The 23,079-nt window shown below is 42.7% G+C and overlaps 1 protein-coding gene across 1 annotated transcript in view; it reads right to left on the reverse strand.

Moving 5' to 3' along the window:
• Positions 1 to 2,436: 2,436 nt before the first annotated feature.
• The window catches only part of LOC119520420, a 44,868-nt gene continuing 24,225 nt past the window's right edge, over positions 2,437 to 23,079 (reverse strand). Inside the window, exon 2 of the mRNA XM_037818261.1 lies at positions 2,437 to 2,902. Within this exon, the coding sequence (XP_037674189.1) occupies positions 2,466 to 2,902 (437 nt within the window). The 3' untranslated portion in view covers positions 2,437 to 2,465. The remainder of the gene's footprint in view (positions 2,903 to 23,079) is intronic.

Raw genomic sequence — 23,079 nt, forward strand, 5'->3', positions numbered from 1 at the left:
AAACTCCCTCTACAAAAGCCAATCCATCTCTGGTGTTTTGCATTCTGGCAGCATTAGCTAACTAATACAGATTTTGGTACCAGAGAAGTGGGGTGCTTTTGCTGCTGTGTTTCCAAATACCAAACATGTTGGAATGGCTTTTTAAATGGATAAGGGGAAGATTCTGGAAGAATTGTGAGGAGCTTGTTAGAAAAGGCCTAAACTGCTTTGAAGAGACTGTTTGTGGAAATATGGACTCTAAAGATACTTCTGAGGAGGCCTTGAACATAAATGATGAACGTGTTGTTGCGAACTGGAAGAAAGGCGATCCTTGTTTTAAAGTGGCAGAGAATTTGTCAAAATTGAGTCCTGGTGTCAGATGGAAGGAAGAATTTGAAAGTGACAACCTGGAATACTTAACTGAGGAGATCTCCAGACTGTGTGTGGAGGATGTACCCTGGCTTCTCCTTGCAGCTTATAGTAAAATGCGAGCAGAGAGAGATAAACTGAGAACTGAACTCTTGGGTTCAAAGAAACCGGAAGCTAATGGCTTGGAAAATTACAGGCTTCCAGGGGATGGAATCCCAGAAGCTACAGCCCAACATGAGGATTTAACTAAACATGGAACCCAGCCACCGTTTCAGTACAAGCCAAGATTAGAGATGGAGATATCCAGAAAAGATTTGTGGAAAGTCCTATTATCTGATGGCTTTGACCCCTGTGTGCTTCATGCGAAGCCAACAGAATTTTTGCAAGATCTTTATAGACAGAGCCATTGCCAGTCTGGGCTGGAGAAGACAGACAAGGAACAAACTGAAGGAAAAATTTCTTCAAAAACAGAGCCATGGAGGTTAAGGTCTGGAGTCAGGAGGTCTCGGGCTAGGAGATCGGAGCAGCCCACACGCGTGGAAAGGGTGAGTTTGCCCTGGAGGTCAAGGGTGGGCCTTCCACCTCGATGCTCAGGAAATGTCCTGCCACGCCAAGCCCCAAAGAGGGTGGAGCACATTCCCAGGGAATTGGGGAGAGCCTGGCTGCCACCCCACTGTTCTGAAGGGGTTGAGCATGTGCCCCAGAGATGGAAGGGAATCCGGGAGCTGCCCCAATATTTGAGGAGGGTGGGGCCAAGAAGGTGGTCTCCCCAATGTGTGGATATGTTGGAGCACTCACCTAAGCATTTGGAGAGGAAAGGGCTGCCGAAAAGGCCCTTAGGAAGGGTTAGACTCCCACTCTCTCAAGTCCCAAGGATGCAACGTCATTTCTAAATGACTCTCAGACTTTGAAATCTAATGGAGTTTGTCCTGCAGGTTTTAGGAACTCTTTTTGTCCCTTAAACCCTGTTTTCCTTACTGTTTCTCCTTATGGCAATGAGAATGTTTATCCTATGAATGTCCCTCCTTTGTATATTGGAAACACATAATTTGTTCTAAGTTCATAGATCCACAGCTAAAGGAAAATTATGCCTCAGGACTGCCACGCCTATAATTGATTTTGATGGGATCTTGTACTTAACTGTTGTTACTGAAATGATTAAGTTTCTGTGATATTGTTGTGGGATGAATGTATTTTGTATATGGAAAGGTAATGTCATTTAGGGGTCCAGGGGGCAGAATGTGCCAGTTTGAATGTATTATGTCCCCCAAACACCGTTATCTTTGATGTAGTCTTGTATGGGCAGATGTTATCGGTGTTGATTAGATTCAAACATCATCAGTGTTGATTAGATTGAGTGTTTCTGTGGAGATGCGCCCCACCCAACTGTAGGTGATAACTCTGATTGGATATTTCCATGGAGGCATGGCCCACCCATTCAGGGTGGGCCTTGATCAGTGGAGCCATATAGATGAGCCGACAGGCAGAGGGTGCTCAGTGCAGTTGTGAGCGATGTTTTGAAGAGGAGCTACAGCCAAGAACGACATTTTGAAGAAAGCACAGGAGCTGCAGATGAAAGACGTTTTGAAGACGGCCATTGAAAGTAGACTCTTGCTCTGGAGAAGCTAAGAGAGGACAAATACCCCAAGTGCAACTAAGAGTGACATTCTCGAGGAACTGCAGCCTAGAGAGGAACGTCCTGGGAGAAAGCCATTTTGAAACCAGAACTTTGGAGCAGACACCAGCCATGTGCCTTCCCAACTAACAGAGGTTTTCCAGACACCATTGGCCATCCTCCAGTGAAGGTACCCAATTGCTGATGAGTTACCTTGGACACTTTATGGCCTTAAGACTGTAACTGTGTAACCAAATAAACCCCCTTTTATAAAAGCCAATCCATCTCTGGTGTTTTGCATTCTGGCAGCATTAGCAAACTAGAACAGACAGCATGTTAAAGTTGGTGGATTGGGGCATCAGGAGTGCGGGTCAGGGTATGCTGGAGTTCTGTGTATGGGGTTTGTATTGTTTTTGCAACTGTTCTTATAACTTTGAACTTATTTCAAAGTAAAATAAAATAAAGATGTGGAATAGGAAAAAAAAAGAATTCTAATTAGTTGCTAATATCTAAAAACAGACTTCATGTAAAAATTCCAGTTTCTGGGTGCTAACGGAGGGCAGAATGTTCCTAGAAGGTGGTGGCAGCTGCCACAGTCCCACTGGCTGCTTCCCTGGGTCACAGGCCTGCCCCTGCAGCCCCGGGTCCAGGGTGTGTCCTGCAGGCCAACAGCTGCCCAGTCCTTTCCTCTGTCCCCAAGGAATCCATATGAGTTCAGGTCCTCTGGGCTTCTCTGCCCTCCGTAGCTGATTTCCTGGTGCCCTGGAGCAGCAGGGGCTCCCCAACACACCCTTGAACTCTGCAGATCAGCTAGTCCCAGAAGAGAAGGTGGGGCTCCCACGGGCCCTCCATGCCCTGCTGGCCATGGCATCCGGCAGCACCCCTCTCGTCTTGGTGCCAAGCATGGGGCTCCGCCATCGGGGCTGTGTCCATGGGGACCTGGAAAGAGAGCAGGCTCATTTGCATATGTGACCTCAGATAGTAATTAAACCCAGGCGCCCCAGGGGGGAGAAGGAAGCACATTAACTCAGGAGCAATTAAAAACCCTCCAGCGGCCCCCGTCACCCAGCCACCACTCCCAAGACTGGCTCTGACTGATGACAGTCGCCTTTGGGCTCCCCCTTTTGCTGCCGTGGCGGCCTGATTTTAGGGACTGAGGGGTAGCAGCTTGCCCAGTGTCGCAGTCCTTCCCCAGGTGGGTAGGTTGTCACCTGCAAGGTGACGCTCCAAGTGCTCCCAGGCTGACAGAAGTGTGGGTTCTGGTATTTTTCCAGGAAAACCCCAATGTCAGGTGAGGCCTTGCCCCACCTCCAGCACTCAGGACACCAGCGACCGGGGACTCCAGGGGAAGTAGGTGACCCCCCACCAATCTGACCCAACTGAGGGCAAAGGTCCTTCCCCAAAGGCCATGGGCACCTCCTTCTGGAGACAGGTGCTTGTAAAACCTCTTTCCCCAAGGGCTGAAGCTGTCCTCTTTGCTGGAAAGGAGCCTTCTCTCTGGGGTGGCCCCAGGCCCATCCTGAGACCAAGGTCAGGGCCCAGGCCAGGGGTGGGCTGCGGCAGGAGAGGCCCCGAGGAGGGAGGTGCACACCCTGATGGGCCCGGCCTGGTCAGGACACCCACCTTGGCTACCCCTCGACTGTACACTAGGAAAGCTGCTGATCTGGGGCCCGGGGCTCACAGGAGTCCCCCTTCCGCAGCTGGGGAGCACTGTGTGAGCTGCCCAGGGCCCCTTGGCCAGCTTTGCCTGGCACGTTCTGCCCGGCACTCCTTTCCGGGCCCAGGACAGCCACTGGCATGGGCTTGTCCTCCCAGCTGCCTGTTGCCTGTGGCTCTCAGGTGCTCCGAGCCAGGGACAAAGCCAGCCCAGTGATCCGGGTGCAGCTCGGTGAGACTAGTGGAGCCATCATTGGATAAAGAAAAATTCCTAGATGGGAAGTCCTCGTCAGCACCCACTCTGCTTGTCGCCGGAGGCAGGGCGGACCTCGCCATTACAGACAGCCCAGCTCCGGGGGGACAGGTGCAAGGACCCCCATCGGCTTTGATTTCTGAACTTCTTGGAAAGCACCTCCCTCCCTCAAATTTCTTATGTGCTTAGGACTTTTGTTCGGTCTTTCACGGAGCAAGAGGAAAGAAAGGGAAACAGAGGCAGAGAGAAGGACAACACACCCCCTGCCCTCTGCACTGCCCCTGACACCAAACCCTGGGTCTTTAGCTGTGAGCCTCATTGTCCCTCCCCCAGGCTCACATGGAAAGAAAGTACTGTGCAGGTGCTAAGCTACAACCCTGGCCCTGCCCTCCAGCACAGCTGTGTTTGACATTGCTAGTGACGTGCCAGAAAAACACACACAAGGGTTGGGAATGGTACTTCCTGGGACTGCCTGGCGCACACTTGGGAAGTGAGCTGAGCTCAGGCAGCCACATAGTGAATTCACAAGTCCATCTGCAGCTGCTTGAAGGAAGCCAGAGGGTTCCAGGAAAAAGAGCCAATTGGGAGGGCCACAGGGGGCACCTGGTTGAGGATTTCCCACAGGCACCTGCACTGAGTTCCTGGGGTGGGTTTCTGGCCTTGCAGTCTGGCTCTGCCCTGGGGCTGTTCTCTGTTCTATCCCACCCCATCTGGGGAGAATCAGGGGCCCAACCAAAGGGCAGGGCTCCTGGAAACCTGGTGTGGTGGCTTGGAGCTATGTACCCCGGAAAATCATATTCTTAAACTTAACGCATCCCTGTGGGTGTGACTCTTGCAAATAGAACCTTTGATGAAGTTACTCTGGTTTAAAGTGTGGCCCAAATGAATCAGGATGGGTCTTAATCCTATGACTGAAAGCTTTGTAGGAGAGACCAGAGAGAGGAAGTCAGAGGGAGCAGCCAGGAGCTGGAAGTCAGTGGAACCCAGAAGAGAAAGGAGAAGCCAGGAGAGGCCACCATGTGACACAAAAGCCAAGAATCAAGAATCAAGGATCACTGGCAGCCAGCCCGAGAATGCCACAGTCTTCTGGAAGAAAGCAACGCCTTAATGATGCCTTGATTTGGACTCCTCCTAGCCTCAAAACCGTGAGCCAATAAATTGCCATTGTTTAAGCCAACCCATTGCATGGTGTTTGTGTTTAGCAGCCAGGAACTTGAAACAGCAGCCAAGAAACAAAAACACCCCCACACCCACCCCATGGGGGGAAAGATAGTCACACTTGAGAGTGGCCGGTATCAGATCCTTGGCTTTCTTTTTTTGGTCTGTGCTGGTCACTCCTTTTCTCTGCTTTTATGGAATATTTGGTGTTCTCTTATCTACCAACATCAAATCATTCCAATAAGCATCCAGAGAAAAGGGGCTAAAGAATTTGGCAGAAAGGGTCTGTGGTGTGAAAAGGCCCATGTCAATCTCTGGCCAGGGTCTCTATAAGCCCTAGAAATATCAGCACTGGAGAAATAATTCTGGAGCAGATACAAAGACAAAGGCTGAAAAAACAAGGCTTTGCTGAAACTTCTCTGACCTCAGGGGAGACCCTGTAAGTGGGAGCTTTCAGCATGGGTGCCCCCCTCCTGGAAGAGGTGGCTCTATCAGCAATAGATTACCCTGATGAGCACGTAAGTGTCCATAATCAAGTTACCCCTATAAAAGGGATCCAGAAGTATAGAGACGGTATAGAAATTCACCATCACCCTCAAAAGTTTGAGTCCTCCCCAATTATACACTTGTCCACATGGGTGTGCTTTGTCCTGACTGATCCCTGCAAAATACCAGTGGGGGGCCTCTATATCTGCTAATTCTTGCTACAACCTAAATCCCATTCACAGGGCAGGAACTTTGTAGGGTTATTGGCCTATGAAGTTTGTAGAGCAAAACCCCTCAGGAACCTCATGCAGGCCTGAGGAGTGATGTGTTGTCAGATGGCACTCAAGATCTCTGGATATGGCTCTTGCCAAAAACAATCTCTGTCACACATGAGCTTGCAGTAAAGCAGCTATGTTTGTCAAAACAATGGGTGATGCAGGAAATTCATGCAGATACCATCACAGACCCACTCCCTGCCTTTATTTTCTTTTCTTTGTAAGAGATTTCCTTTTTAAATTATTTTTTATCCTGAATACTATGAGGAAACATTTGCAGGATAACAAAAAATAACATATATGTGCAAGATACAAAGCTTACAAAGTTTCACATATGGGTATCTGCCCATGGTTCTGCCTCCTTTGAGATGGTAGATGGAAGCTCCCATTTCACTTGTCTCTAACTGTCCGTATCCTAGAAGGATGAAGAACCAACAGGGTGACTGGAAATGATGCAGAAGGAAATGCATGGAGAGCATCCTGGCACTGTGTGGTTGCCAGACTCTCTGGAGCTAATTTGATCCAAAGGAGAAAACAACAGCAAAACAGCGCCTGCTTATTCATCTGTTTCCCCTTCATTCTTTAGTTATTGGGCACGTATTCTGTGCCAGGACCTTGTCAGGGGCTGGATTTTAAAGGTGAACATAGCTTTACAGAGCAGAGATCAGCTGAGGCTCTGTTACTGCTGGAGTAGCAGCCTCAGGGAAGGTTGGGTGTGCTCCTGGAGAATGAGGGACCAAGACTGATGGCAGCGGTACTGGCAGATTGCACAGCTTTGGGGCCCATGTGATTCAGGATCTTTCACTTGCAAGCACCAGTGACCAATTCAAAGTGGCTTGAACCAAAATGGAGATTTATTGGTGTGTGGCTTCAGATATGCTGGGGTACAGAGGCTGAAACAATGTCATCAGGATACAGTATCTCTCCATCACTCAGCTCTGGTGTCCTCTGTTTTGTTTTTACCCTCAGACAGGCTCTCCAGGCTTGGTGGACTCTAACATCTCCCTAGGTTAGCTTAGCAGCCCTAGCTTTTCCCCCCAAATTGTTCCAGTAAAAATCCTCACCCTGACTCTCATCGGCTAAGATTGGGTTATGTGCTGATCCTTAAACCAGTGGCCGAGATTCACTGTGGCCAACAGGATGAAATCACTGATAGGCTAGATCTGGGTCACCTGTTCACCCCTGGATTTTGGGGACAGGTCAGCCACAGCTAACAGCTGAGATTGGTAAAGGATTGTTCCCCAAAGGAAAAACAGGATGCTGCAACTAGAAAAAGAATGAATGGATAAAAGGCAGGCACAACCATCAGAGGCCCTCTCTGTCAGAGCCGGGACTCCTGCTGCCCACTGGGTGTGCGTCTTTGGCCAGGTCACTTTACTTCCCTAAGCCTCAACTGAAACAAAGTATGTTTCAGTCTTAATGACCCCTTCCTTTTTAGTAACACAGAAGGGGTCTGAGGTGTTGTGAGTTCCTACTGTATTTGAAGCTTGAGTTAGAATAGATTAACAGGTGATTTATTGAGAAGTTAGCTGCTTTGGCCTTTGTATGTAGGGGCTAAAGAAGAGGAATTGAAACCAACTGTTCTGGCAATGGTAACCCCTCGAGGTTCACTCTCCCTTTAGGGCATGGGGTTCCCAAGGAGCAGTAATGGTGCAAGGGCAAAGGCAGGAGCAGGGGGCCATGTTCATGTCCTGGCCTGTCTTCATCTGTGTTGGAGCCACAAGTCCTCCCTCTGCAGCCTCGGAGCCGTCAGCGCTGAGAACAGATGACAGTCCAGCACCTCCAGCTGACCCTCTGTTCTTGCTGAGACGGTGTGAGTGAAGGGGTCTGTACCAGTTTGTATATATTATGTCCCCCAGAAAAAGCCACATTATTTGATGCAATCTTGTTGGGGCAGACATATTAATGGGGATAAAGTTGGAAGGTTTGGATTAGGTTGTTTCCATGGAGATGCAACCCACCCAACTGTGGGTGATAACTCTGATTGGATAATTTCCATGGAGTGTGGCCCCACCCATTCAGCATAGGCCCTGATTAGTTTACTGGAGCACTATATGAGCTCAGACAGAAGGAGCAAGCTTGCTACAGCCAAGAAGGACACTCTGAAGAATGCACCAGAGCTGAGAGAGGAGCTGCAGATGACAGACAGTTTGAAGACAACCGTTGAAAGTAGACTCTTGCTCTGGAGAGCTAAGAGAGGACAACTGCCCCGAGAGCAACTAAGAGTGACATTTTTGAGGAACTGCAGCCTAGAGTGGAATGTCCCGGAAGAAAGCCATTTTGAAACCAGAACTTTGGAGCAGATGCCAGCCACGTGCCTTCCCAGCTAAAAGAGGTTTTCCAGACACCATTGGCCATCCTCCAGTGAAGGTACCTGATTGCTGATATGTTACCTTGGATGCTTTATGGCCTTAAAATTGTAACTGTGTGCGGGATACTGATTACGTGCTTCAACTTGGCGGGCCTGGGCCAGGGGACCGGATTCGCCCCTGGGGAGGGTGGTGGGCACGGGCGACAGCGCCCTCCACAGCCCCCCAGGCCTGGGAAAGTGAGGCCGGAGGCAGGCCCCATTTCCTCACCCAAAATACCACCGTTAGGGGAGGCTTGCCGGAGGGAACCGCCTTTTCCCCACCCCCTTATCTTGCCCGTACACTCCCCGTTGCCAGTGCAACTCCCGCCACCACCAGTGCGCATACACTGTTGCCAGACACCGTTGCCAGAGCAACTCCCGCCCCTTTTCAAACTACCTCCGCGCCCTCTTAGAACCAATCCTAACCTCCGCACCCTCTCAGAAGCAATCCTAGCCTTTATCCCCTCAGCATTGGCTTGTAACAACCCCCGCCCTCTATGCCAGCCTATATAACCTGTGCTCACCCCTGAATAAAGTCCCTTTTGTCTTTTTGTTCTACCCCTACTGGAGGAAGAGTGTCTTGTCTTTCCCTTCTCGCCGCCCTCCACACCTTGCACACCACCGCCGGGGACCTGGCCAAGTCCCCCACCTCGCCCTCGCCTCCGGGAAAGAGCCCCCGCCGCCGGTACCCTCCGAGCAACGCCGAGAGCCGAGGGTTCAGCAACCGGCCGCCTCCCCCCCCCGAAGCAGTAGACGCGACCGCTACTGGTGCCCCGTGTGAGGCAGGTCCTCTCCACACAGCGGTCCAGTAAACCACCCGCTCGCCCGGACGCCTCTCCAACTCCCCTTCTCCTCGCCTGCAAGGTAAGGGCCGCCTCTCCCTCGCCGCTCCACGTCCGGAGCCGCCTCTCCCTCGCCGCTCCGCGCCCGGGCCGCTCCTCCTTTCCCGTATTAACCCGGCTATTGCCCCCGACTACCTTTCGTCTTCTCTTCCTATGTCCCCCATTCCTCCTGACACTCTTCCTCCAGTAGCTCTCCCTCTTCCCCTCCATTACTTTGCTGTAGTCCTTTGTGTCTTTGTTTCTTTGTTTGGCGCCGTGTGCCTCTTTGCAACCGCCCCCCCAGACTGCTCCAAAATGGCGAACTTCCTCCTTCTTCTTCTACTGAGGGGAGGAAGTGCTCTAGTGATGACGTCAGCCCTAAGCCCGGCCAGAAACCGCATGCGCTTTACCCCGCCCTTTCACAGGGCGGAGCTAGTCCGCCATCTTATGCCTTAGGCCCCGCCCTTTCACAGGGCGGAGCTAGTCCACCATCTTATGCCTTAGACCCCGCCTTTTCACAGGGCGGAGCTAGTCCGCCATCTTGTGTCTTAGCCACGCCTACCACGCCGCCATCTTGCGACGCTTGGGGCCTCCCACTTCCGCCTCCCCCTTCGACAAGCTCCCCCTCGGAGCCGCTACCGGCAGTTGCCGCTACTCCTCCCACCCTGCCGACTAACAACCCCTGGCTGCCTTCTACACCTCAAGGCAACCCTTGGGACAACGCTGCCCCTGCCCCCACTCCCGTGCCAGGCCCTCTACTTTGAGTGCACCCTGCTAAAAGCCGGCTTAGGAAAATTTGCCCCGCAGTGTGGCTCTGAATCAGCCTAGCTTCAGATCTAGTCACCCTGGCTGTTCATGTATTTGGAGAGGCGCCGGAAAAAATTGTTTGGCCCCTGGACGTGGTCTTACCATGTTCCCCATCATCCAGAGGCAGCTGGGTTGACAGAACAGTGGAATGGCCTGTTGAAGACTCAATTATGGCGCCAACTAGGTGGCAATACCTTTTGGGCTGGGGCAGTGTTCTCCAGGAGGCTGTGTATGCTCTGAATCAGCATCCACTCTACGGTGCTGTTTCTCCCATAGCCAGGATTCATGGGTCCAGGAATCAAGGGGTGGAAACAGGAGTGGCACCACTCACTATCACTCCTAGTGATCCACTAGGTAAAATTTTGCTTCCTGTCCCTGCAAGCTAAAGCTCTGCTGGTCTACAAGTCTTTGTTCCAAAAGAAGGAGTGCTTCCACCAGGAAACACAACAATAATCCCATTGAACTGGCAGTTAAGACTGCCACCTGGCCACTTTGGGCTTCTTATGTCTCTCAATCAACAGGCAAGGAAGGGGATTACTGTACTGGCTGGGGTGATTGACTGACTATCAAGGGGAAGTAGCACTGCAACTACACAATGGAAGTAAAGAAGAGTGTTCCTGGAATATAAGAGATCCCCTAAGGCAACTCTTAGTACTACCATGCCCTGTGATTAAAGTCAATGGAAAACTGCAACAACCCAATCCAGGCAGGACTACCAATGGCCAAGAAACCTCAGGAATGAAGGTTTGGGTCACCCCACAAGACAAAGAACCACGGCCAGCTGAAGTGCTTGCTGAGGGTAAAGGGAACATGGAATGGGTAGAGGAAGAAGGTTGTGATAAATATGAACTACAGCCACATGACCAGTTACAGAAAGGAAGACTATGATGGCAAGAATATTTCCTCCTTGTTTTGTTATGAGTATGTTTGTATTTGTCTCTAAAGCAAATATCTTTGCTTTCTTCTCTGTCTTATCCTCTTATCATATGACATAAGCTGTATTGTTCATTTTGCTGTATTTAAGCTAAAGGAAATCAATTTTAAGAGTTAATGTCACCCAAGGACTTGCACCCTATTCTGGAGAGATTTAGTGTGTTTCCAGTTGTATGCTGCACAGCGGAGTATTGTTAGGCGAAATATTATGTCTGTTATTGTTCTCTACTTAGAGATAAAGTATGGTTTTAGGTGATGTGTATAACTGCCAAGTTGACAAGGGGTGGACTGTGATGGTTAGATTCATGTGTCAACTTGGTCAGGTGATGGTACCCAGCTATCTGGTCAAGCAAGCACTGGCCTAACTGTTGCTGTGGGGACGTTTGTGGCTTGTTAATAAACCAACAGGCTGGTTTACTGAATCATCAGTTGGCTGTAGCTGTGACTGATTACATCAATGAAGTGTGTGTCTTCCACAGTGAGAATGCAGTCAGCTGGATTTAATCCAATCAGTTGAAGACTTTTAAGCAAGACAGATAGAGGACCTTCACTTCTTCAGCTGACCAGTAAAGCGTTTCCTGAGGAGTTTGTTGAAGTTGCCAGTTTGTTTCCTGAGGAGTTCATCAGACATCTTCCTTGGAGTTGCTAGTTTGCTGCCTGCCCTATGGAATTTGGACTCGTGCATACCCACAGTTGTGTGAGACACTTTTATAAATCTTATATTTATAGATATCTCTCATTGATTCTGTTTCCCTAGAGAACCCTAAGTAATACCGGCGTTTTGTCCTCTCTTAGCTTCTCTAGAGCAAATTCTGGGCCAGCATCTCAAAGCATCAGCAAGTGTTTGTGGCTGGGCCAGTTCTTTTAAAGGACTCCAGTAAACTAATCAAGACCTATGCTGAATGGGTGGGACCACACCGCCATGGAAATAATCTAGTCAAAAGTATCACCTACAGTTGGGTGAGTCACATCTCCATGGAAAAAACCTAACCCAAATATCCCACAAGATTGGATTAAAATATGGCTTTGGGAGGGACATAATATATCCAAACTGGCACAGGGAGGGAAAGTGACAAATTCAGTTTTGGATACGCAGAACACCTACTCCCCATTTATTGTGTTGGCTACTGGTAATGATCTGAAAGCATGTTAGATGGAAAAGATAAATAATATGTCAACGGATGGAAATACCACGCAAATCCCTCCCCTGCTTTGGCTGTTTGCCTTAGGGGTGGACTCCGCTTGTCAATCACTTTGGGGAGATCAACAAGGGCTTTGAAGCTGCTTTAAACCAAAATGAAGTAAGACCCAAAAATCAGGGGCTGGTGGGCAATCTCTGGCAATAAAACTGCCTTGATCAGATTCGTCTAATGTATAATGACTATTCTAAAAATACACACAATTTCTAATGGAATAAATTATCCTCTGGAAAATGACTGCCCTGTCTTAGAAAGTTCTTCCTGATATATAGGGTTGGATTTTGTTAAACTTATTCTATGGGGACTGCAAGTCATCTTTTCTGGGAAACACCACGGTGAACTCTTTTGTCATGGGTATGAATTCATTTAAGTAAACAGAGCATACAGTGGAAAAGGAACTGAGAGCTATGCCTTTAAGTCCCTCCGCCTTCAAGGAGTTAGTGTCTGGAAGAAATAATAATTCTTTAAATATGCATAGAACTTTACAATTTATAAAATTTCTGCACATGCATTATCTTGCTTAACAACCCCGTGAGATATGGGGGCAGATGTTGGCACTCCATTTAGGGATCAGGAAACTGAGACTCAGAGAGGTGAAGCCTCTTCATGGTCACATGGGAGGTACTAAAATGAATCCAGGTGTAGTGGGAATGTGTTTAGGAAAATATTGATAAGGCTTTCCCTTTGGTATTTCCTTCCCTGATCTTTCCTATTCTACCTGCTTCCATGTTTCCTCCATGTTTTATCACCCACTGTGACATTTCAACTATATGCTTTCCCTGCCCTAAACTGGTTACATGAAAACCATATTGGGCAAAACAGTTTCCTCAAGTGAAAATTCTTTCAACTAGATTAGTTTGTTTGTTTACTTCTTGACTATCTATCTATCTATCTATCTATATATCTTTGTTTTATGCTCAAAATATAATCAGACAAAATATGATGGTTAAACATCTTGCTTTCTGTGATGCAAGATTCAAATTGGCAAGACTACCTTTTAGCTTGCTCAGATTCCATAAATCCCTGCATTTTCCGTGGATGCTCCAAAGAGTTGCTCAGCAGAGAGGTGCCTTTTGAGCCAAGTCCAGCTGATACCAAAGGTCAAGGCCCATCCACCCAAAATTACAATTGGGTATCAGTGTTTGAAGGATGTTCTTATTCCGGAAAAATGACACTCCGTATTTTGTTCTCATAATGGGTAACTCAAGTTAATACTGTTTTGCTTACAGGTCAGGCTCTTCTGTTGGATGGCAAATCTTTGTATTTTTATTATTTTAACTTAAAAAAAAGAGATTAGTGATTAGGATACCAGCAATAAAGAGAAAAACACAAAAAGTACAGTAAGACAAACTTTAGACTACAAAATAATATGTAGAGGATGATCTCATTTTTGTAAAAAAAAAAAAACCACCAACCATATTTACATAGACAACGAACATGTAGGTAGCAGGATTTTTTAAAAGAAACTATTAAAAGTAACTGCACCAAGGAGAGGCTAAACCAGCTTATAACTGTGCCTAAGAGAAAATCTTCTTGACCAAACGGGGGATGTGAAATGAAATGAAATAAAGTTTCAGTGGCTGAGAGATTTCAAATGGAGTCGAGAGGTCACTCTGGTGGACATTCTTACACACTACATAGATAACATCTCTTAGGTTTTAACGTACTGGAATAGCTAGAAGTAAATACATGAAACTATCAAACTCCAACCCAGTAGTCTGGACTCCTGAAGATGACTGTATAACAATGTAGATTACAAGAGATGACAGTGTGATTATGAAAACCTAGTGGATCACACTCCCTTTATCCAGTGTATGGATGGATGATTAGAAAAATGGGGGCAAAAACTAAATGAAAAATAGGGTGGGATGGGGGGGATGATTTGGGTGTTCTTTTTTACTTTCATTTATTATTCTTATTCTGATTCTTTCTGGTGTAAGGAAAATGTTCAAAAATAGATTGGGGTGATGAATGCATAACTATATGATGGTACTGTGAACAGTTGATTGTACACCATGGATTACTGTATGGTATGTGAATATATCTCAATAAAACTGAATTTAAAAAAGTAACTGCACCATTTTTCAAGCTTAGTGCTGAATTCAATGCATTAGTTTCAGTAAAGGCACCCGGGAAGGGGGAAGGTCATTAATTTTGTTTGTGGCACTGAAGTAGCTGTTTACACATCTGGTTTCCCCACTAGAATACATACTGAAGGGCAGAAGGCATTCACTCAATAGTTGCTAGTTATATGAATGAATGAATGAATGAATGAATGAATATAAAGCAGGAACAGGGTCAACAACTTACTTAAAGGAGTTCAGCCACAAAAAATGCATCCTCTCTTTCTTCCTTATGTTTTCTTAGAAAATTTTATGACTTTTCCTATCAAGTATAAGAACTTATGTTTAATGTCCTTCCAAGAATAGGACAAGTAGAAAAAAATACAACATATTTGATATGTAATTATGTAGTCCTTTTAAAAACCAAAATACAAAAATCTGCTTTTGAAGCTAGTAATGTGAATCAGGTTTTTACTAAAATATATATAATTGTAAGGAAAGACTTAAACCATATATAGTATGTCTTGTTATAAATTGAAATTGTGACTAAAAAGATAAATAACCCAGTTTAAAAATGGGCAAAAGAGCTGAATAGACATTTCTCCAGAGAAGATATACAAATGGCCAATAAGTACATGAAAAGGTGTTCAGCATCATGAGTCATCAGGGAAATACAAATTAAAACCACAATGAGACACCACTTTACACTCACTGGGAGTGCTAAAGTAAAAAAGATGGACACTTACATTGTTGCAAGAATGTGGAGAAATTGGAATTCTCATGCATTGTTGGTGGGAATGTAAAATGGTGCAGTCAACTGTGAAAAATAGTTTGATGGTTCCTCTGAAAGTTAAATGAGAATTACCATATGACACAGCAATTCCACTCCTAGGTACATACACAAGAGAACTGAAAACACAAGTCCACACAAAAAACTTGTACACAAATGTTCACAGAAGCATTATTCATAGTAGTCAAAAGGGGAAACAGCCCAAATGTCCATCAACTGATATATGGTATATCCATACAATGGAATATTATTCAGCCATAAAAAGGAGTGAAGTACCAATTCATGGTACAAGGATGAGCCTTGTAAACATTATGCTAGGTGAAAGAAAGCCAGAGACAAAAGGCCAAGTATTCTATGATTCCATTTGTACGATATGTTCAGCATGGATAAATTCATAGAGACAGAAAGTAGATTAGTCCTTGCCAGGGGCTGGGAGGCAGGGAGAATGGTGTGTGATTGCTAATTGGTAGGGGATTTCTTTTAGGGGTGATGAAAACATTCTGGAATTAGATAGTGGGATTGGTTTCACAAGCTTGTGAATGGATGAAAACCCACTGAATTGTACACTTTAAAAAGAAGAATTCTATGGTATGTGAATTATATCTCAATTTTAAAGTACTGAAGTTGTGGAATCTTTAGAGCAGGTGATTAACAAATGCCTCGGACTTCTCCCATTCCTTCTTGCTCTGGCTCCGAGAGAACTGCTGAGAATTTTGACTGACATGAACTAATGAGCTGCAGAGAATTTTAGGTTTTACTAACATTTTATTGGTGTAACGACAGAGTCTTCATGAAGTTCCTATGAATATCTTTCTTAATTTTCAAGAAAATTGTATTATGTACCCATCGTTAAAAATTCCAACAGTGAAAGTAGATACAAAGTAACAACTGAAAGTTTTCCTCCAAACCATCCTCTCCTCCCACTTCCCAGAAGAATCCACTGGGTTTAAAATTTTAAAATCAACTCTGTTGAGGTACAATTCATAAGCAATAAAAATACATGCAGTTTAAGTGTACAGTTTAACAAACATATCCATCTGTACAGACACTGCTACACTCAAGATGTAGGATATTTTCCTGACACTGCCCTCCCCACCAAAAGTTCCCTTGTGGTCATTTGCAACCAGATACCCACTGATGTGCTTTCAGCCCCTATAGATTAGATTTGCCTTCCGCAGAATTTCATATAACTTAGAATCATATAGTAGGTTCTCTTCCATCTGACTTCTTTAACTCAGCATAGTGCTTTTGAGATTCATCCATGTTATGTGTATCGGTTCTTTCCTTTTTTATCCCAAGTAACATTCCATTGTAAGGATATACCATGTGACGGTTAGGCGCATGTTTCAACTTGGCAAGTAATGGTGCCCAGTTGTTTGGTCAAGCAAGCACTGGCCTGTTACTGCGAGGACATTTCGTGGACTTGAATCATCAGTAAGTTGATTGCATCTATGGCTGATTACATCTACAATCAACTGAGGAGATTGCCTTCAGCAATGAGAGATGTTTCATTCAATCAGTTGAAGGCTTTAAAAGAAGTGACAAAACAGAAAAAAAAAAAAAAAGAAGTGATGATTCAGCAGCTGGAAGAGAATTTTCATCTCTACTTCAGCTAGCCAGCTTCTCCTGGGGAATTCCTTGAAAACTTTCATGGAATTCCAATTTGTAGCCTGCCCTACAGAATTTGGACTCATGCATCTCCACAGTTGCATGAGACAATTTTATAAGATCTCATAATATTTACAGATATTTCTTGTTGATTCTGTTTCCCTAGAGAACCCTGACTAAAACACTACAATTTGTCTATCCATTCACCTATTGATAGACATTTGAGTAGTTTCCAGTTTTGGGTTATTATAAATAAGGCTGCTATGAACATTTGTGTACATTAATGTATAAGACTTTCTGTTGAAATGTTTTCATTTCCCTTGTGTAAATGCCTAGGTGTGGAATTTCTGGGTCATAGGTAATCATATGTTTAACTTCATAAGTTGAAGTTGTCAGACTTCTTTATCTTTTCTGGATACAAGTCTCTTGTCAGATATATGGATTGTGGATATTTCTTCCAGTTGATGGCTTGAAGAGAAGTTTTTGATTTTGGTAGCTCCAATTTACAATTTTTCTCTTTTATGGTTTATGCTTTTGAGTTCTATTTAAAAAGTTTTCTACCCACAAGTCACAAAGATTTTCTTGAATGTGTTCTTGATGTTTTATAGTTTATCATTGATGTTTAGGACGATGATCTATTTTGAATTTATTTTTGCACGTGTTGCGAGGCCCATTTATTTCCATGTGTATATCCCAGCACCATTTGTTGAAAAGACTATCCTTTCCCCATTGAAGCACCTTGGCACCTTTGCCAAAAAACAATGGACTATACACATGTGAGTGTATTCTGGACTCTACTCTGTTCCACTGATCTACATGTCTATCCTTATGCCAACACTTGGCTGTCTTGACTAATGTAGCTTTATGGTAATTCTTTAAACCAGGTAGTGGGTCTTCCAATATTATTATTCTTTTCAAAAATTGTTTTGTATATCCATGTCCTTTTAATTTCCAGATACATTTTAGAATCAGCTTATCAATTTCTACCAAAAAAATCGTGCTAGAAGTTGAATTGGGATTGTATGGAATCTATAGATCAATTCTGGGCAGAACTGACACCTTCATAAAATTGAGTCTCTTTGTCCATGAACATGCTATATCTCCATTTATTTAGATATTTTTCATGCAGGCATATTAAAAAAAAAATCCCTAAGTATTTCCTGTCTTTTGATGCTTTTGTAAATAGCATTAAAAATTTTATTTTCCAATTGTTTATGGATAGTGTGTAGAATAAAATTGTTTGTATATTGATCTTATATCCTTCAATCTTAAAAAGTTCCCTTATAGTTCTAGTAGCTCCTGTTGTAGATTTCTTAGGATTTTCTATCTACACAATTGTGTAATCTGTAAATAAAGTTTTACTTATTCCTTACCAATCTTTTTTGTTGTTGTTGTTGTTTTTCAGTTTGGTTGTTTTACTTTCTTTTTCATGTCTTGTTGTACTGGCTAAGAATTCAGTACTAATTCTGCATTGGCTAGAAGTGGTAAGGGTGGAGATCCTCATATTATTCTTGACCTTGGAGGGAAATCATTCAATCTTTCACCATAAGTGTGGTGGTGTTGATTTTTCATAGATGCTGTTATCAGATTGAAGAAGTTCTCTTTTATTTCTAGTTTGTGGAGATTTAATTAAGAATGGGTGTTACATTTTGTCAAGTCTATTGAGAAATTCTTATGGTTTTTCTCCTTTATTCTGTTAATATGGTGAATATATTGATTTATTTTCAAATGTAAAACCTTGCATTCTTGGGGTAAACTCTCTTGGTCATGATGAATTATCCTTACATACTGTTGGATTTTGCTACCATTTGTAAGGATTTTTGTGTATATGTTCATGAAGAATATTGATTTGCAGTTTCCTTTTCTTGTCTGGTCTTAGTATCAATATAATTGCTAGACTTGTAAAATGAAATCAAGAAGTGTCCCCTTCACTTCTATATTCTGGAAGAGTTTGTGCAGAATTGTCATTATTTCTTCCTGAAAGGGTATAATTTACCAGTGAAGCCATCTGGGTCTGGAGTTTTTTTGTGTGTGGGGAAGGTTTTTACTTAAAAATTCATTTTCTTTAATAAAGATAGAGCTGTCCAGGTTTTCTATTTCTGCCTGAGTCAGTTTTGGCAATTTTTTTCAAGAATTGTATATTGCATCTAAGTTGTTGAACTTATTTCCGTAAAGTTGTTTATAATATTGCCTTATTATCCCTATTATCTGTAGAATCTGTAGGATATTCCTTTCTTTTATACCTAATATTGGTAATTTCTGTCCTTTCTCTTTTATTCCAATCAGTCTAACTAGGGACTTATCCATTTAATAGATCTTTTCAAGAACCAGCTTTTGGTTTCATTGATTTTTCTCCATGTCTGTCCATTTTCTATTTCATGGATTTCTGCTCTTTATTTTTTCCTTCCTTCTGCTTACTTTGAGTTAATTTGTTTCTTTTTAAAGATACTATGGTGGAAGCTTATATAATTTTTTTAGATCTTACTTCTTTCCTAATATAAGCATTTAAAACTATACTTTGCCCTCCCTCTTCAGCTGCATCTTATAATTTTTTTATGTTGTGTGTTGTGTGTGTGTGTGTTTTCATTTAGTTCAAAATACTTTCTAATTTCCCCTGTGATTTCCTCTTGGACCCATGGTTATTTATAAGTATTTATTTTAATTTCCAAATATTTGGGGATTTTCCAGATATCTTCCTCTTACTGATTTCTAATATAATTCCATTGTTGTCAAAGAACATCCTCTGTATGATTTCATTCTGATCTGTACCCTTTCAATTCAGGGAGACCACCATGCTCTGCTTGTCAGCCTCCTCCCTACACTGCAGACTAAAACATGCTTTTAATGAGAAAGCCAGAGTGATCATCAGGCTAATCTCATTTGTTTTTTTCTCTTTTAATCTCATTTGATCACAGTCCCGTGCTGCTCGTTGGCTGATGTCTGAAAACAGTTGCCTCATATATTTTGTTTATTTTCTAGTTTTCTACCCTGAAAGCCACGTCTGATCTTGGTTCCTTCATCAGACCACACGCACATGCACAATTTTTTTCTGAACCATTTGAGAGTAACTTGCACAGACCATGCCCCTTTACTACTAAATATTACAATGTGTATTTAAGAATCAGGATATTTTCTTCCTAACCACAATATAACGATTGAAATCAGGAGATTTAACATTGGTAGAATACCATTATCAGATCCACGGTTCCTGGACACTTAAAAATTTTTAATAATTTCAGGTATTAGAAAGATATAAAATTTAAATGAAATTCAAGGATAAAGACATTACAGTTTAAGGCAACTATATACTTATAATTATACATAAAGTAAAATTATTTTAGTTCCTGGGATAATGGGGATAAGGCTTTGGTAGAAGAGAAGAAAACCTTGTTCTATGCTGATAGAATTCAAATTTGTATCTGCTCGGAGGAAAATGTGTGTATTACTGAAATTATAGGTTCTTCTATCTTGTCCGTAGTCCAGGTTCCTAAATTTAAGAGCTTGACAGCCACAAAAGCTTTATCAAGATCTCACAGTTGCCTTTAAAAACATGTAGTTTTTTTCTTATTACAATACTAATATCTAATTGTTTGTAAAAGTTTAGATAATAGGGAAAATTTATCAAATCACCATAACCACTCAGGTACATGTTTTTACTGTACTTTTAGAACATACAAATATACTATAGAATATACAAATATACCATATGTATGTGTATGTGTGTGCATGTATATAATAAAAACAAGAATATTGTATATTGCCTAGTATTCAAACTCTGCTTTTTCCCAGTTAAATATACTATAACTATATATCTATGTCAATAAATTTTCTTCTACCAATATTCTTTTTTAGCAGTATTTATAATGAACGTGTAGTATTTAAATTTGATGCAGTTTATTTAACCAGTTCCATAAAGATGGATGTCTTAAGTTTCCCCAAACTTTCTCTATTCAAAGAGTACTATGATAAAGAAAATCCTGTTTCCTAAATGTAATTTCAGATGTGGCTTTCCACATGGCCAAATTACTTTTTTTTTTTTAATTTTTTAAAGTTTATCAAAAAATTAAAACAAGCAACAAAAGACATACATTTCAAACAAAACAAAGCAAAGGATTACGAAAAACAGAAAACCTAAAATAACTACTTTGCTTCTAACATGTTCCTACCATACCCCAAGAAAATTAATAAACCCTATCCAAACAAAGGAATAAGAAAAACAAATAATCTACTGAAGGACAATTTGCTTTTTTCCAAGTTTCTGCTGTTACAAATGATGGTACAGTGAACTCCCTGGGTTGAAAGTGTGTACACTGCAAATTTCAGAAAGTATTGTATAAATGCCCTCCACTTCCCCAGAGGGTTCATGACCTTTTCCTCCACCTAATAAAAATATAACAATCTTTTACAGTTTTACCAAACGGATAGATCAAATGTTTTTTGTTTTTTTTTTTTGAAATAAATCCAAAGCTATAGGAACAGCTGCAAAAACAATACTAACCCCATACACAGAATTCCATCATACCCTGACCCCCCACCCCTGATAGCCCAATCCACCAACTTTAACATGCTGTCACATCGCTATTTCTTTCCCTCCCTCCCTATCTATCACCCATCATTATTGCTCTGTCTTCTGAACATAGGAGAGCTAGCTGCACACTTCCTTGAACATACACTATAATTCACATATACACTTCCCATGAACAAGAACATTCTTTTATGCAATCCCATTAAGTGCAACTAAGAAGTATAAGAGATTCAACAATGATACAAAGCTTACATTCTATATTCCCTTTACCTTATATCTCAACTGTGTCCCCTTGAGCCACCTGTCCTCTATCCTCCAATCACATCCAAGTTCATCCTTGGCATTCAATCATCAATTTAGACTGTCTTTTTTTTTTTTTTTCAGTTGTGGAAACATATACAGCCTAAATCTTCCCATTCCACCCCCTCACTAGCCTTCCATTAGTGGGATTAATCACATTTAGAATGTTGTAATGCTCTTTCCCACCATCCATTACTAGAAATTTCCCTTCACCTCAGACAGCAACTCTACACTCATTTCTTAACTCCCAATTGCCCCTTCCCCCATTTCTCTTAACCCATACTCTACTTTTCATCTCTATGGCTATATTCTCTGAAAATTTCTTTGTGTTTACTGTGGGGCTTAAAATTAACCTCTTAAATCCATATCAATCTTGTTTTTCTTTGATACCACGTTCACTTCAATAGGACACATAAACTATGTTCCTATACTCCTCCATTCCCCCACCTTTATATAGTTGTCTAAAATTACATATTTTACATTGAGTTCAAAACCACCGATTCGTCATAAGAGTTTGTGTATTTTATATCATGTAGGAAGTAAATAGTGGAGTTACAGTTAAAAAATTATTGACTTCTATTTATATTCCATTGTGGTCAGAGAATGTGCTTTGAGTATATTCAAATTTTTTTTTTTTTTAATTTCTTGAGGCTTGTTTTATGTCCCAGCTTATGGTCCCTTCTGGAGAAAGATCCGTGATCACTAGAGAAAAATGAGTGTCCTGGTGCTTTGGGATGTAAGGTACTATACATGTCTGTTAAAGTTCTCTATATCTCTTTCTCCTTTCTTTGTTTCTCTGTTGGTAGGGCTCCCTTTAGTATCTGAAGTAGGGCACGTCTTTTATTGGCAAAGTCTCCCAGCATTTGTTTGTCTGTGAAAAATTAAAGCTCTCCCTCGAATCTGAAGGAGAGTTTTGCTGGATAAACTATTCTTGGTTGGAAATTTTTCTCTCTCAGAATTTTAAATATGCCATGCCACTGCCTTCTTGCCTCCATGGTGGCCGCTGAGTAGTCACAACTTAGTCTTATGTTGTTTCCTTTGTATGTGGTGAATTGCTTTTTTCTTGCTGCTTTCAGAACTTGCTCCTTCTCTTCAGTATTTGAGAGTCTGATCAGAGTATGTCTTGGAGTGGGTTTATTTGGATTTCTTCTATTTGGAGATCGCTGGGCATTTATGCTTTGTGTATTTATATTGTGTAGAAGGTTGGGGAAGTTTTCCCCAACCATTTCTTTGAATACTCTTTCTAGACCTTTACCCTTCTCTTCCCCTTCTGGGACACCAATGAGTCTTAAGTTTGGATGTTTTATTTTATCTATCGTATCCCTGAGAGCCATTTCGATTTTTTCCTCCATTCTTTCTTTTGTTCTTTCATTTTCTGTTCTGTGGACTTCTAGGACACTGAGATGTTGTTCAGCTTCCTCTAGTCTTGTATTGTGAATATCCAGAGTCTTTTTAATTTGGCCAACAGTTTCTTTTATTTCCATAAGATCTTCTATTTTTTTATTTACTCTTGCAGTGTCTTCTTTATGCTCTTCTAGGGTCTTTTTTATGTCGCTTATATCCTGGGCCATGGTCTTCTTGATGTCCTTTAAATCCTTTGCCATGTTTTTGTTCCTCAATTGTAGTTCTTTGATTAATTGTGCAAGGTACCTTGTCTCTTCTGATAACTTGATTCGTGTGTTTGGAGTTGGATTCTCTATATTGTCTGGTTTTATCATATGCATTAAGATTTTATGTTGTTTTTGGCCTCTTGGCATTTGCTCTGCTTGACAGGGTTCTTTCAAGTTGTAAAAAAAAAATACCTATCTAATTTTTCAGAAACACAGTTTGGTGGCGTACACTTTCTCTAACTAACCAGCAGATGGCGTCTGCGAGTCATCTATACCCCTCAA

The sequence above is a fragment of the Choloepus didactylus genome, chromosome 2 (genome assembly GCF_015220235.1).
Source record: "Choloepus didactylus isolate mChoDid1 chromosome 2, mChoDid1.pri, whole genome shotgun sequence".
NCBI lineage: Eukaryota > Metazoa > Chordata > Mammalia > Pilosa > Megalonychidae > Choloepus > Choloepus didactylus.